General features: G+C 41.7%; 1 protein-coding gene across 3 annotated transcripts in view; it reads left to right on the top strand.

Annotated features, from left to right (window-relative positions):
• Positions 1-7,529, top strand: part of LOC103055420 (zinc finger protein 197-like) — a 30,691-nt gene extending 23,162 nt beyond the window's left edge. For 2 of the 3 annotated variants that reach the window (XM_088151313.1, XM_088151310.1), the window contains exons 3-4: positions 3,985-4,111; positions 5,115-7,529. In XM_088151313.1, the coding sequence (XP_088007439.1) occupies positions 4,078-4,111; positions 5,115-7,261 (2,181 nt within the window). In that variant the 5' untranslated portion in view covers positions 3,985-4,077 and the 3' untranslated portion in view covers positions 7,262-7,529. The remainder of the gene's footprint in view (positions 1-3,984; positions 4,112-5,114) is intronic. The other variant, XM_088151311.1, reaches the window with a different exon arrangement.
• Positions 7,530-12,822: the final 5,293 nt, after the last annotated feature.

Below are 12,822 nucleotides of genomic sequence, written 5' to 3' on the forward strand. Positions count from 1 at the left end.
TTGACCTCCTAGCAGTCCAGGGGACTCTCAAGAGTCTTCTCCAGCACCACAGTTCAAAGGCACCAATTCTTCGGCGCTCAGCCTTCTTTATGGTCCAGCTCTCACAGCCATACATTACTACTGGAAAAACCATAGCTTTGACTATGCGGATCTTTGTCGGCAAGGTGACGTCTCTGCTTTTTAATATGCTATCTAGGCTTGCCATAGCTTTCCTCCCAAGGAGCAAGCGTCTTTTAATTTCATGGCTGCAGTCTCCGTCTGAGGTGATCTTGGAGCCCAAATAAATGAAGTCTGTTACTGCTTCCATTTCTACCCCTTCTATTTGCCAGGAATTGATGGGTCCAGATGCCATGATCTTAGTTTTTTTAATGTTGAGTTTCAAACCAGCTTTCGCACTCTCCTCTTTCACCCTCATCAAGAGGCTCTTTAGTTCTTCTTCACTTTCTGCCATTAGGGTGGTATCGTCCGCATATCTGAGGTTGTTGATGATTCTCCCTGCAATCTTAATTCCGGCTTGTGATTCTTCCAGCCTGGCATTTCTCATGATGTACTCTGCATGTAGGTTAAATAAGCAGGGTGACAGTATACAGCCTTGTCGTACACCTTTCCCTATTTTGAACCAATCGGTTGTTCCATGACCAGTTCTAACTGTTGCTTCTTGGCCCGCATACAGATTTCTCAGGAGACAGGTAAGATGGTCTGGTACCCCCATCTCTTTAAGAATTTGCCAGAGTTTGTTGTGATCCACACAATCAAAGGCTTTTGCATAGTCAATGAAGCAGAAGTAGATGTTTTTCTGGAACTCTCGTGCTTTCTCCATGATCCAGCGAATGTTGGCGATTTGATCTCTAGTTTCTCTGCCTCTTCGAAACCCAGCTTGTACATCTGGTAGTTCTCGGTTCATGTATTGCTGAAGCCTAGCTTGTAGGATTTTGAGCATAACCTTGCTAGCATGTGAAATGAGTGCAATTGTGCGATAGTTTGAGCATTCTTTGGCATTGCCCTTCTTTGGAATTGGAACATAAACTGACCTTTTCCAATCCCGTGGCCACTGTTGCATTTTCCAAACTTGCTGGCATATTGAGTGCAGCACTTTAACACCATCGTCTTTTAGTATTTTAAATAACTCAGCTGGAATACTGTCATCTCCACTAGCTTTGTTGTTAGCAATGCTTCCTAAGGCCCACTTGACTTCACTCTCTAGGATGTCTGGCTCAAGGTCAGTGATCACACCAGCGTGGACATCAGGGACATTAAGATCTTTCTTGTAGAGTTCTTCTGTGTATTCTTGCCACCTCTTCTTAATCTCTTCTGCTTCTGTTAGGTCCCTGCCTTTTTTGTCCTTTATCATGCCCATCTTTGCACTAAACGTTCCTTCATATCTCCAATTTTCTTGAAGAGATCTCTAGTCTTCCCCATTCTATTGTTTTCCTCAATTTCTTTGCATTGTTCATTTAAGAAGGCCTTCTTATCTCTCCTTGCTATTCTCTGGAAATCTGCATTCAGTTGCTTATATCTTTCCCTTTCACCCTTGCTTTAAGCATTCCTTCTTTCCACAGCTATTTGTAAAGCCTCATCAGACAGCCATTTTGCTTTCTTGCATTTCTTTTTCTTTGGGATGGTTTTAGTTGCTGCCTCCTGTACAATGTTACGGACCTCCGTCCATAGTTCTTCAGGCACTCTGTCTACCAAATCTAATCCTCTAAATCTATTCATCACCTTCACTGTGTACTCACAAGGAATATGATCTAAGTCATACCTGAGTGGTCTAGTGGTTTTCCCTACGTTCTTCAATTTAAGCCTAAATTTTGCAGTAAGAAGCTCATGATCTGAGCCACAGTCAGCTCCTGGTCTTGTTTTTGCTGTCTGTATAGAGCTTCTCCATCTTTGGCTGCAAAGTATATAATCAATCTGGTTTTGGTATTGACCATCTGGTGATGTCCATGTATAGAGTCGTCTCTTGTGTTGTTGGAAAAGAGTGTTTGCTATGACTAGCTTGTTCTCTTGACAGAACTCTATTAGCCTTTGCCCTGCTTCATTTTGTACTCCAAGGCCAAACTTGCCTGTTATTCCGATTACTCCTTGACTTCCTACTTTAGCATTCCAATCCCCTATGATGAAAAGGAGATCTTTTTTTGGTGCTAGTTCTAGAAGGTGTTGTAGGTCTTCATAGAAGCGGTCAACTTCAGCTTCTTCAGCATCAGTGGTTGGGGCATAGACTTGGATGACTGTGATATTGAATGGTTTGCCTTGGATACGCACTGAGATCATTCTGTCGTTTTTGAGGTTGTACCCCATAACTGCCTTTCCCACTCTCTTATTGACTATGAGTGCAACTCCATTTCTTCTAAGGGTTTCTTGCCCACAGTAGTAGATATAATGGTCACCCGAATTAAATTCACCCATTCCTGTCCATTTCAGTTCGCTGATTCCCAAGGTTTTGATGTTCAATCTTGTCATCTCATATTTGACCACATCCAGCTTGCCTTGGTTCATAGATCTTACATTCCAGGTACCTATACAATATTGTTCTTTACAGCATCGGACCTTCTTTTCGCTTCCAGATACATCCACAGCTGAACGTCCTTTCGGCTTTGGCCCAGCCGCTTCACTCTTTCTGGAGCTACTTGGAAATGCCCTCCGCTCTTCCCCAGTAGCATATTGGACACCTTCCGACCTGAGGGGCTCATCTTCCGGCATCATATCTTTTAGCCTTTTAACATTGTCCATGGGGTTTTCTTGGCAAGGATACTGGAGTGGGTTGCCATTTCCTTCTCCAGTGGACCACATTTTGTCAGAACTCTCTGTCATGACCTGTCCATCTTGGGTGGCCCTGCACGGTATAGCTCATGGCTTCACTGAGTTACGCAAGCTCCTTCGCCATGACAAGGCAGTGATCCATGAAGGGGTTATTATTATTTAGCTGACTGTAGTTTAAGGCGTTCTGCTTAAGAGGTCGCACAAGGGACATTTTCACCTTATATTTATGCTACCTAGTCACCATCTTGTTTTAAATTAGTCATCCTTTAAGTCTATACTTCCTTGAACTGTGCTTTGTTCTATAAAAGTGTAACAAGATTCATCTTTATTTTTAAGCAATTATGCAAAAGTATGTTTAACTTTATTCTACTCAGCCTGCACTAAAACAAGGTGGTTTGACCATGTTTCACCTGTGTCCTTGGAGACTGTAGAAGTGTATACAAGAAGTTGCATAGTTGTACATTACATACTTTAGATTGTGGTTGTATTATCTAGTGTATTCCATTTAGCATTGGTTGGAAGAAGATGGCTTTTCAATACAGCATTATTACACGGAGGGTGTGAAGAACAAGGCTACATAAAGCTTTGCATGATTGCTTATGATTAAAGAAGAATCTTGTTGTAGTATTAGATCTACTAGTTTAGATCAAAGATAGATGCTGACTGAAAACTCCTTTTGGCATATTCTTTCAGACAGAGCACCTTGACATGTGTCAATAAATTGCAGTGGCCTTACTCACAGGTGGTCCTGATTTCTTTCTCATTTTATACTTTCTACACATGCTATCTGCAAATAGATGGCATCTCAGCATTTCACATAGTTCCTGGAGGACCTCTTCCAACAGCTTCATATAGCTCTTGACTGAGTAGTGGATTGAAGAACAATATAAGGCACTGGTTAAAATGTCAGACAGGACTCCCGCAATCCTTCTTGAGGAAACCATCTTCTCGGAAGGGCTGGAACCTCCCTTCAGTGGTGCATCCAAGGCCCATCCTATCAGTTCATCAAGAAAGGGGTTGCTGCTCCTGCAGAATTAGCCAAACTAACAAAAGATTACCCCAGATGTATTTTCAGTCAGAGGTTTGAAGCTCTGCCCATTTTCTGAGAAAGATTCTCCAGTGAAGTTGCTTATTGCTGTACTTGGAAAGCTGGATTTGTTCTTTAAGAAGAAAATGTGCATATACGTTATTGAATGTTTTTAGAATGTGTTGTTTCTGTTTCAGAATTCTATCTCCTTTGAGGATGTAGCTGTGTTTTTCTCTGTGGAGGAGTGGGCACTGCTGGATTTTGAGCAAAAAACTCTGTATCGAGAGGTCATGCTGGAAAACGCAAGCAATGCAGTCTCCTTAGGTAAGAGACTCTCTTTTTCTGGGCTGAAATTATGGTGGAAACTATTTTCTAGCCAGATGTAAGCAGCAGATTTATTTCTCAGGGGAAATGCTGGCCTCTTCTTTTCCTATAGTGGAGGAGAGTGTCCTTATCTGAATTCCTCCTCCTACTTGCTCTGTTAAGAAGGGCTAAAACCTTCACGCTGTCTCCTGAAAGAGGAGAGGGATCCTCCCATGCAGTTTCCCATCCCACCCATTTCAAATCCTGCCTGCCCCGCTTTGGTGCTCTCTTCCTCTTTATGTTTTTCTGCCTATAATGATGGCATTTGGAAGTCCTAATAGACACATAGGAATTATCACAAGGATGTGACTGCTAGAGAACTGGGCTGTCTGATGGGCCGGGTTCTCAAGAGATGGGACCTTCCGCCCAGGTGGCTCTCCCTCCCATTTTCTGCAAGGCTTCCCTTTCCTTAGTGCTGCCTGCAAATGCAGGGACAACTAAAGATGAATGAACACACCCAGACTGAGAACCAGTTTTTTCAAGGGAGAGCTTCCTCATGGAGAGGAGGCTGAAGCTCAGTTCCCAGGTCCAAGTCCATCAGCGCTTCCACCTTCTCAAGATCAAAATGAAATGAACCTGTTCTCCCTTGTCAAGTCCACTATTGAACAGAGGCAGCTTTCAAGAGTCCCTCCTGCTTCATTGGAACTGAATCTGAAGGAGCAGTAGAGCTGATGGTGCCCCACCCTGAGAGACTAAATGATCTTCCCCCAAGGTTTCAGGTGTGCCTTCTGCACCATAGAGGGCAAGAAGGAAGCCTATAGCAGCTCTTACATCAACCTGATACCAAGCATAGCACCATGTTTTGAACATGCCCTGATAGAAACAGGGAGAAGAATCACAAAAAGAGCTAAAGGGAAGAATAGGTGGGGGTGGGGGTAGTTTTGGTAATGTTCAAATGCAGCAATGGAGCTTGATCCTTTTTGCACCTCGGTTTGCGTCAACTTTTCTTTTTTTCTGTTCCAAGCAGGTGATCGATGGGAGATGGAGGATTCTGGCAGTGAGACAGCAGCACCTTTGCCAGAAGGACAAAGACCTTTTGAGACAGCCAGAAAGGAAGTTGTGGAAAGGTTGTTTCGAAAGCCAAGTCCTGAGGAAAACCAGTTAAAAGAGGGTTTGGGGAAATGCTCTACTTTTGCATGTGTACATATCAATGTCTTCTTGGGCAAAGACGATCACCAAGAAAAAGAAGTGTGTCCAGGGTGCGGAAAAATACTCAGAGCTCAATCGGGATTATGTGACTGTTGCAGAAGCCACACTGTAGGGAAACAAAATGAAAGTGGGAAATGCTCCAGAAGGACCTTTCCTCTTACTTTACATCAGAGAATACAAGAAGGAGGAAAACCATATAAATGCATGGAATGTGCAGAAAGCTTTAGTACAAGCCGTACCCTTATGTCTCATAAAAAGATTCACAAAGCATTGGAGCTGTACAAATGTCTGGAATGTGGAAAGAACTTCAGTCAGAAAAATCACTTTAATTCACATAAGATGGTCCACAAAAGGAAGAAGCAATATCAATGCATCAAGTATGGAAAGAGTTTCAGAAGCAGTGGCTCCCTTATTTCCCATCAAAGCATCCACAGAGAGGAAAAGCTATATCAATGCAGGGAGGGTAGAAAGAGGCTTACTCAGAGTAATGTACTGAATTTCCAGAAAAAAAGCCTCATTGGGAATAAATCATGTAAATGCCTGGAGTGTGGAAAGAGCTTCCGTTTTGCAAGTGAGCTAACTTATCATAATAGGACCCATACAGGGGAGAAGCCATATCAGTGCATGGTGTGTGAAAAGAGCTTCAGTCAAAAAGGTAATTTCAATTTACATAAGAGGATCCACACAGGAGAGAAGCCATATAAATGCACCGAGTGTGGAAAATGCTTCAGAACCCCTGGTTCCCTTACTTGCCATATGAGGATTCACACAGGGGAGAAACCATATGAATGCCTGGAGTGTGGAAAGAGCTTTAGTAGGAACAGTACCCTTACTTTCCATAATAGGATACATAAAGGAGAGAAGCCGTATAAATGCCTGCAGTGTGGAAAGAACTTCAGGCAAAAAGTTCATCTCAATTCACATGAGAGGATCCACACAGGAGAAAAACCATATAAATGCATGGAATGTGGAAAGAGTTTCCATTTCTTAACAAATCTTACTTCGCATAACAGGATCCACACAGGGGAGAAGCCATATAAATGCATGCAGTGTGGAAGGTGCTTTGCCAATTCTTGTTCCCTTCATTCCCATGAAAGAACCCACACAGGAGTGAAACCATATAAATGCATGGAGTGTGGAAAGAGCTTCTCTAAAGTAAGTCACCTAACTTCTCATAATAGGATCCACTCAGGAGAAAAACCATATAAATGTACTGAATGTGGGAAGTGCTTCAGAGATTCAAATTACCTTGCTACCCATAAAAGGATACACACAGGGAAAAAGCCCTATAAATGCACTGAATGTGGAAAATGTTTCACTAAGTCTGGTTCCCTCACTTGCCATAAAAGGGTCCACACTGGGGAGAAACCGTATGAATGCAAGGAATGTGGAAGGAACTTCAGTCAAAAAAATCATTATATTGTACATAACAGAATCCACACTGGGGAGAAGCCATATAAATGCATGGAGTGTGGGAAATGCTTCAGTGATTCTCGGGAGTTTGCTTTACATAAAAGAATTCACACAGGTGAGAAACCATTTAAGTGCATGGAGTGCGGAAAGAGTTTCAGAAAAAGCAGTTACCTTAGTTACCACCAGAGGATCCACACAGGGGAGAAACCGTATAAATGCATCGAATGTGGAAAAAGCTTTAGTCAAAACCATTCACTTAATAGCCATAGAAGGATTCATTCAGGGGAGAAACCATATAAATGCCTGGAGTGCGGAAAATGCTGTATTGATAGTGGTTCTCTTAATTCCCATATGAGGATCCACACAGGGGAGAAGCCATATAAATGCATTGAGTGTGGAAAGAGTTTCCGGATTAGCAGTAGTCTTTCTTGTCATAAAAGAATCCATACAGGGGAGAAACCATATCAATGTGTGAAGTGTGGAAAGAGCTTCAGAACCAGCAGTGACCTTACTCGCCATAAGAAGACCCACAGAGGGGAAAAAACATAATTGTGTGTGGATTTATTCTCAGTTTGCTTCATGCCCACAGAAAGTTTCACGGGACAATCCATATAAATGCATGGAGTGTGGGAAAGGCTTCAGAAGTAGCAGAAGCTTTTCTACCCATAAAGAGATACACAAATGTTAGAGCCATACAAATGAACTGAGTGGAATAACTTCAGAGACCACAGTCCTGAGCTGTTGATTTCCATGGAAAAATGTGATGGTCATTAATGGAAGTTTAGAATGAACAGGTATGGCTGGTGAAGGAAGAGAAGCATAATGTGCCAGGAGGTGATCAGGGAGAGTATCAAAAAGGTCTTGGAATAGCTTCAACTTATTACTGGAGACAAGTTGAGATTATATTTGTACTGTGCTCTGAATCTAGCCTGCCTTGAGAGACTCAAGATTAGTACTATTCACTTTTTGCACCTCTCAGTTTATTGGCCACTAGGGGCACTAGACATAATGATGTTAGAGCCCTCTGGCTGGAAAATTTTGGGAGCTGAAGTCCACACTTCTTCAAGTTGCCAGGGTTGAGAACACTGCATTAGAGGAATTCTGCACTTTGACTTTGGTCTATTTGCATCCAGATGCTTAATTTGCATGCCACTCATGTTATGCCTCCTGTTGAATTGACTGTTAATTAATGGAAAAGAATATATTTAGCTCAGGGTTGAACTGTGGAGTCCTTGGGGTTCTCTGAGCTTGGTTGTTTTCTTGCAAATGTTTCGTTACCTGGCTAGGTAGCATCTTCAGTGCTAGAATGGAGTGGAGTTTGCTGTCTGTTTACATACAGTGGCATGCCCTGTCAAACAAAGAGCAAACCCCACTCCATTCTAGCACTGAAGATGTTACCTAGCCAGGTAATGAAACATTTGCAAGAAAACAATCAAGCTCAGAGAACCCCAAGGACTCCACAGTGACTGTTAATTGGCAGTCAACACTTTCAGTTCTCTTCCATTTACTCTTCTGGCTTCCCTGCTCTCCTGGGATAAAGAAAACACTATGCCAGTTCTAAGGCACAGATAGGCAACCTTGGATTTGCTGTTGCTATGTAACTTCCTGAATAAAGATTTAACTTTTGGTTTTCTTTCTTGGAAGGACCAGTCTCAAGAATTGTTTTATATAAATGCCGCTCTCCTTTATTTTTTGGTCTCTAAATGCACTTTTTCCGTTGTACAAAAGTTCTAACACATGTAACTCTAGATGACTCATCTTTAAGGTTGGGACAACAATGCCAGCAATTTCTTGTCAAATTATAAAGGGAAAGATGTGAGGTTTTCCCCCAGATAATTAGCTGTTAAGTTGGAGAGAGTGTATTGCCTTACATTCCTTGAGAATAGAGTTGCCTGTTGAAATTGAAGGATTGAGTGAAGGGGACAAATGACTGCAAACATGACTATGAATGCGCTTGAGCGTTGGCAAACACGATTTGGGGGACTGATTTATCCTTGCTGCTGTGCTACTCTATTGATGCTCAATCCTTTCTCTAAGATCTAAGAGAGCTGCTCTTTCTCCTTTCCTTCCATGTTCAGTTCCCTCTTCCCACTTCCTCATCTCCACATTAATTCCACCCTTTATGTTACTTCTCGTTCCAATTCAGGGACCTCTTCTCCATTCTGTTTCCTTCATTTAAGTTGTTTTCTTATTGGCGAAAGGGAAAGGTATCTGTGGTTGGTATAGCTAGGGTTTGCAGATGACTATCTGTAAATTTGATTCTTAATTTTACTGACAACTATACACACAGACGTATATGCAATCACATGTCTGTTGAATGCCCACAAACAATTTCACGTGGAATTGGCATCCCAAGGTTGACAGCGTGTATCACTTGGTTGTTATGCACGATTTTCATCTGTTATTTTTTTATCTGTCTTTTTTGCTATCCTTTTTTCCAGTCATCTTAAATTCACAGACTTTTTTTAAAATAGCAGAATTACTCATAGTACCCACTTTTATTAACTGCTCAAATCTCAGAAGCTACTGGAGGAAAATACATTGGCTGTTGATTTCTTTATAAATGATCTTGACTTAGTGGTAAGTGAGCTGGCCTAGTTTGTAGATGATACTGAAGTATTCAAGGTAACAAAACCAAAAGTGAGTTTGAGTTCAGAAGGATCTCTTTCAACTGTGAATTCAACCACATTGCAAATGCAATTCTTTAAGAGGAAAGTGGTGAATATACCAGTAACCTTACCTCTCCAAAATTGATATATGCACTGTTAGGGTTGGAACTGTTTAACCAGGAGAAATATTTTGGTATTGTGTAGTAATAGTATTTCTTCTGAACTTCAGATACTTCTTAAATGGAGTGGTTAAATATTTTCCAGCTTAGACCTTTCAGTGGTTTTCTTAAGCTTCAAAATGGTATGGTCAATGGAATTAAACATTTCTAGTGCGTCTTGGGAGACTCTTACCTTGAATTCTGTTACAGTTTATTTCAGAAAAGAGGTTCAGCCTGTTCCTCACAAAGGTTTTCTTATCTCTTTCTTGAATGGTAGAGAGTTTAGTTTTGCCTTTTTGTCCACAGGTAGCTGGTAGTGGGACAGCCTGTAGATAAGCAGGTTAGCTGTGATACAAGTTGGACATATTCCAATGAATAAGCAGTTGCAGGATCTGAGTGACAATGTCAGTGGGATATTGTGAAGTGTGGGGGAGAACCCAATTCTAGAAAATGCAACAGAAATCCAAAGATGGCACTGTGATAGGATGAGTATGGATCACCTTAAAAATCCAACCCCCATCTTCTGGCTGCAGGCAGTGGCACAGTTAGTACTAGCATAAGGCCAAAATGAAATAAATCAGGCTTTTGACCAAGTAGCCACAGGCAAGGTTGCACCTATTTGCTGTGGCATTGTGGGGAAGAACATATTAAAAAAGAATGTTATGTCGCCAAAAGATGAGACCACACACCCCCAGCTTTGGACATAACTCTTTGACCACTGGGAAAGAGCAAAGAGGTTTATCATGTAGATCTATACTATTTTATCCATGACTGGATAAAGGCTTCTGGAAGTCTAGTTGCTGATGTACCCAGAACTGAAGGAAAAACTCAGAAATGTTTTTATTTGTGCAATTTAGAGGCTGTGCAACTCCAGTAGTCTCTAGGCAGCTTACAGTGTTAGAAAGCAATAAAACAGTAAAATGAGATTCACATCCAGAAAAGAATAATCAGATAAAGTTCTACAGGAGCTCAGCTCACACCCTCACTCAAGCGGGGTGGAGGGGGAACTGCTAGGTTTACAACAAGTTTTTCAATATCAGGGTGAGGGCCATACAAATCTCTAGGGAGACTATTCCAGAGAGTGAGTGCTGTGACAGAGAAGACATGCTTTGTAGGTCCTGAAGGATTACACTGTTTAATTGAAGGGACCTAGAGGATACCCACACTGGCTGATTGTACAAAGGTGGTCCCGCAGATAACCAGGCCCTATGCCGTGAAGGGCTTTACAGGGGGCAGTCACCAACCTGAGTTGCAGCTAGAAGCCAATTAGCAACCAAGGCAGCTCATCCCACTGTAGAATGCCCTTGCTCCATTGTAGGAAAACAGTACATTATACTTAACCATGAAGGTCCTTTTTCTACATCAGAGACAGGGCATCTGGCCAACCCAGGCATGGAGAAAATAAAAATGGGGGATTCCATCAGATCCAACAACCAATTTACCTAATTTTCATATATTTATGCTTTATCTCTACTTCTCAAGAGTGCTTCATCTGAACTCTATACATTTTAGAGGCAGAGCTGGAAGTTTCCAATGATGCTTTTTTCTCTGAGGAAGTGGGCAGAAAAACATTTACATATTCTCTTTATGGCTTGTGCTGGATATTTAGTATCAATAAATAAACTATTAGTGTGTGTCTGATTCTTTCTGCAAGTTTTATGGGAGGGTCCTATCTCACATTTTAGCCAATGTCCCATAGTGTCCTTCAAAGATTGTTCTTACCTCCTCGTTTAACACGCATATTAAAAAGTGGGTTTATAATCTTTTTATTTTTCCAGTGGAATTTTATTATTGGTTGATCCTTTTCTCTGTGCCAAAGACAAGTCTAAAGGATGATTGGAAAGAGTATTCTGCTTGATTTTTGAAGTAGAGAGCAAATAAAAGCTGAATTGTTAAGAAAACAAAAAACTCCAGGCAGATTAATGTGAATCCTACAAAATACAGAAGAGAACAGAGGGAGCAAGAGAGCAACTCTTTTCAAGAACCATGAATTTATCATGAATTGACCACAAAGAGGCTCTTTTAAAGTGATCCTTTTTTATTGTAACCATGTCTTAAAAGACCAAATAAGGCCATGGTGATTCTTTTATTTTGAGGGTTTTCTTTTTTCACTAACCCTTCTTAGTATTCCATTGATTGTTTCACTGTTTATCTCTTGTAGTTTTGTATTCTGCTTTTTTTGTAAAATTGCTATAAAATATAATAAAATGGAGGGGGGGAAAGGTTAAGGCGTATCCCATGACAATACTAGAGAATCAATAGAATGATTGACTGATTATGGGTCATCAAGCTGGTACCAACTCTTAGTGACCGCATAGATTTTCTCCAAGAAGATCTGTCCCTACCTGGTCCTTCAGGTCTTCCGATGGTGTATCCATCGCCACTGTAACTGAGTCCATCCATGTTGCTGCTAGTTGTCCTCTTCAGCAGGATAGCAGGGAAATATGGTGAATTTCTACAAATTGCTATCCTAGGCATTTTTTTCTAGAATCTCGGACTCCTGAAAGCCGCCTATTTACCAGCTGCCTGTGGAGAGAACTTCTCCAACTATCTAATATCTTCTTTATCTAGAGAATAGGGGGAAAATTTCTTCCTGCGCTCTGAGGTAGAAGAATCAGCACAGACAGATCTGGAGCTGACTATGGAGGCCAGAAGCTTTTGGTGCTTAGGTAGAACATTGGCGTTACAGACCACCATGGTGTCCATTTCAAGGTCTGAGTTTAAGCCAGTGGCCTAAATAGAGATCAAATGAAGGAATTAGGCCACTTTAATAGCTGACACTGAGGCTCAGCTGGACCACACCTCTGCCTGTGCTGTAGCTCCAGGGCCATCTAAAAGGGGGCCTTGAATTCCTCAGACCGGCCTGTGGTTGTCATGGAAACTCCATGCAATTGCCTTGGGAACCCCCTCCCTCTCCGGTGGGAGGGAGAGAGAAGCAGCTCTGAGGAAAAAGGCGGGAAAGTCCTCCAGAAGGAAGAATCTGCGCTCAATTCTGGGGGGGAGGCTGACTAAAATTTCCCACAGGATCAGTTGGAGATTGATTATCTCAACAAATAGTATTTTTTGATGTGAAAAGGGGTTGAGATGTCTCCCCACAACAGGAATGACTGTTGATGTCTCCCCCACGACAGGAATGTCCTCTTTGGTTTCTGTAGAAAGATGCCTTCCTTCCATGTCGTGGAAAAGGACCAGCATCTCCAAAGACTGGCATTCTGATGAGACATACAGTGCCCACATGTCCTCTATTATAAAGGGCAGTCCTTTATTTCAGAAAGCTGTCCTTTAGATTTATTTTTCAAAACCTCACTTTTGTCCTTTATTATGGTTAACTTTTACCCTACAA

Source organism: Python bivittatus, unplaced genomic scaffold (assembly GCF_059951505.1).
Source record: "Python bivittatus isolate LINGU-HERP-01145 unplaced genomic scaffold, Pbiv_v1 ctg000650_np1212, whole genome shotgun sequence".
Classification (NCBI taxonomy): Eukaryota; Metazoa; Chordata; class Lepidosauria; order Squamata; family Pythonidae; genus Python; species Python bivittatus.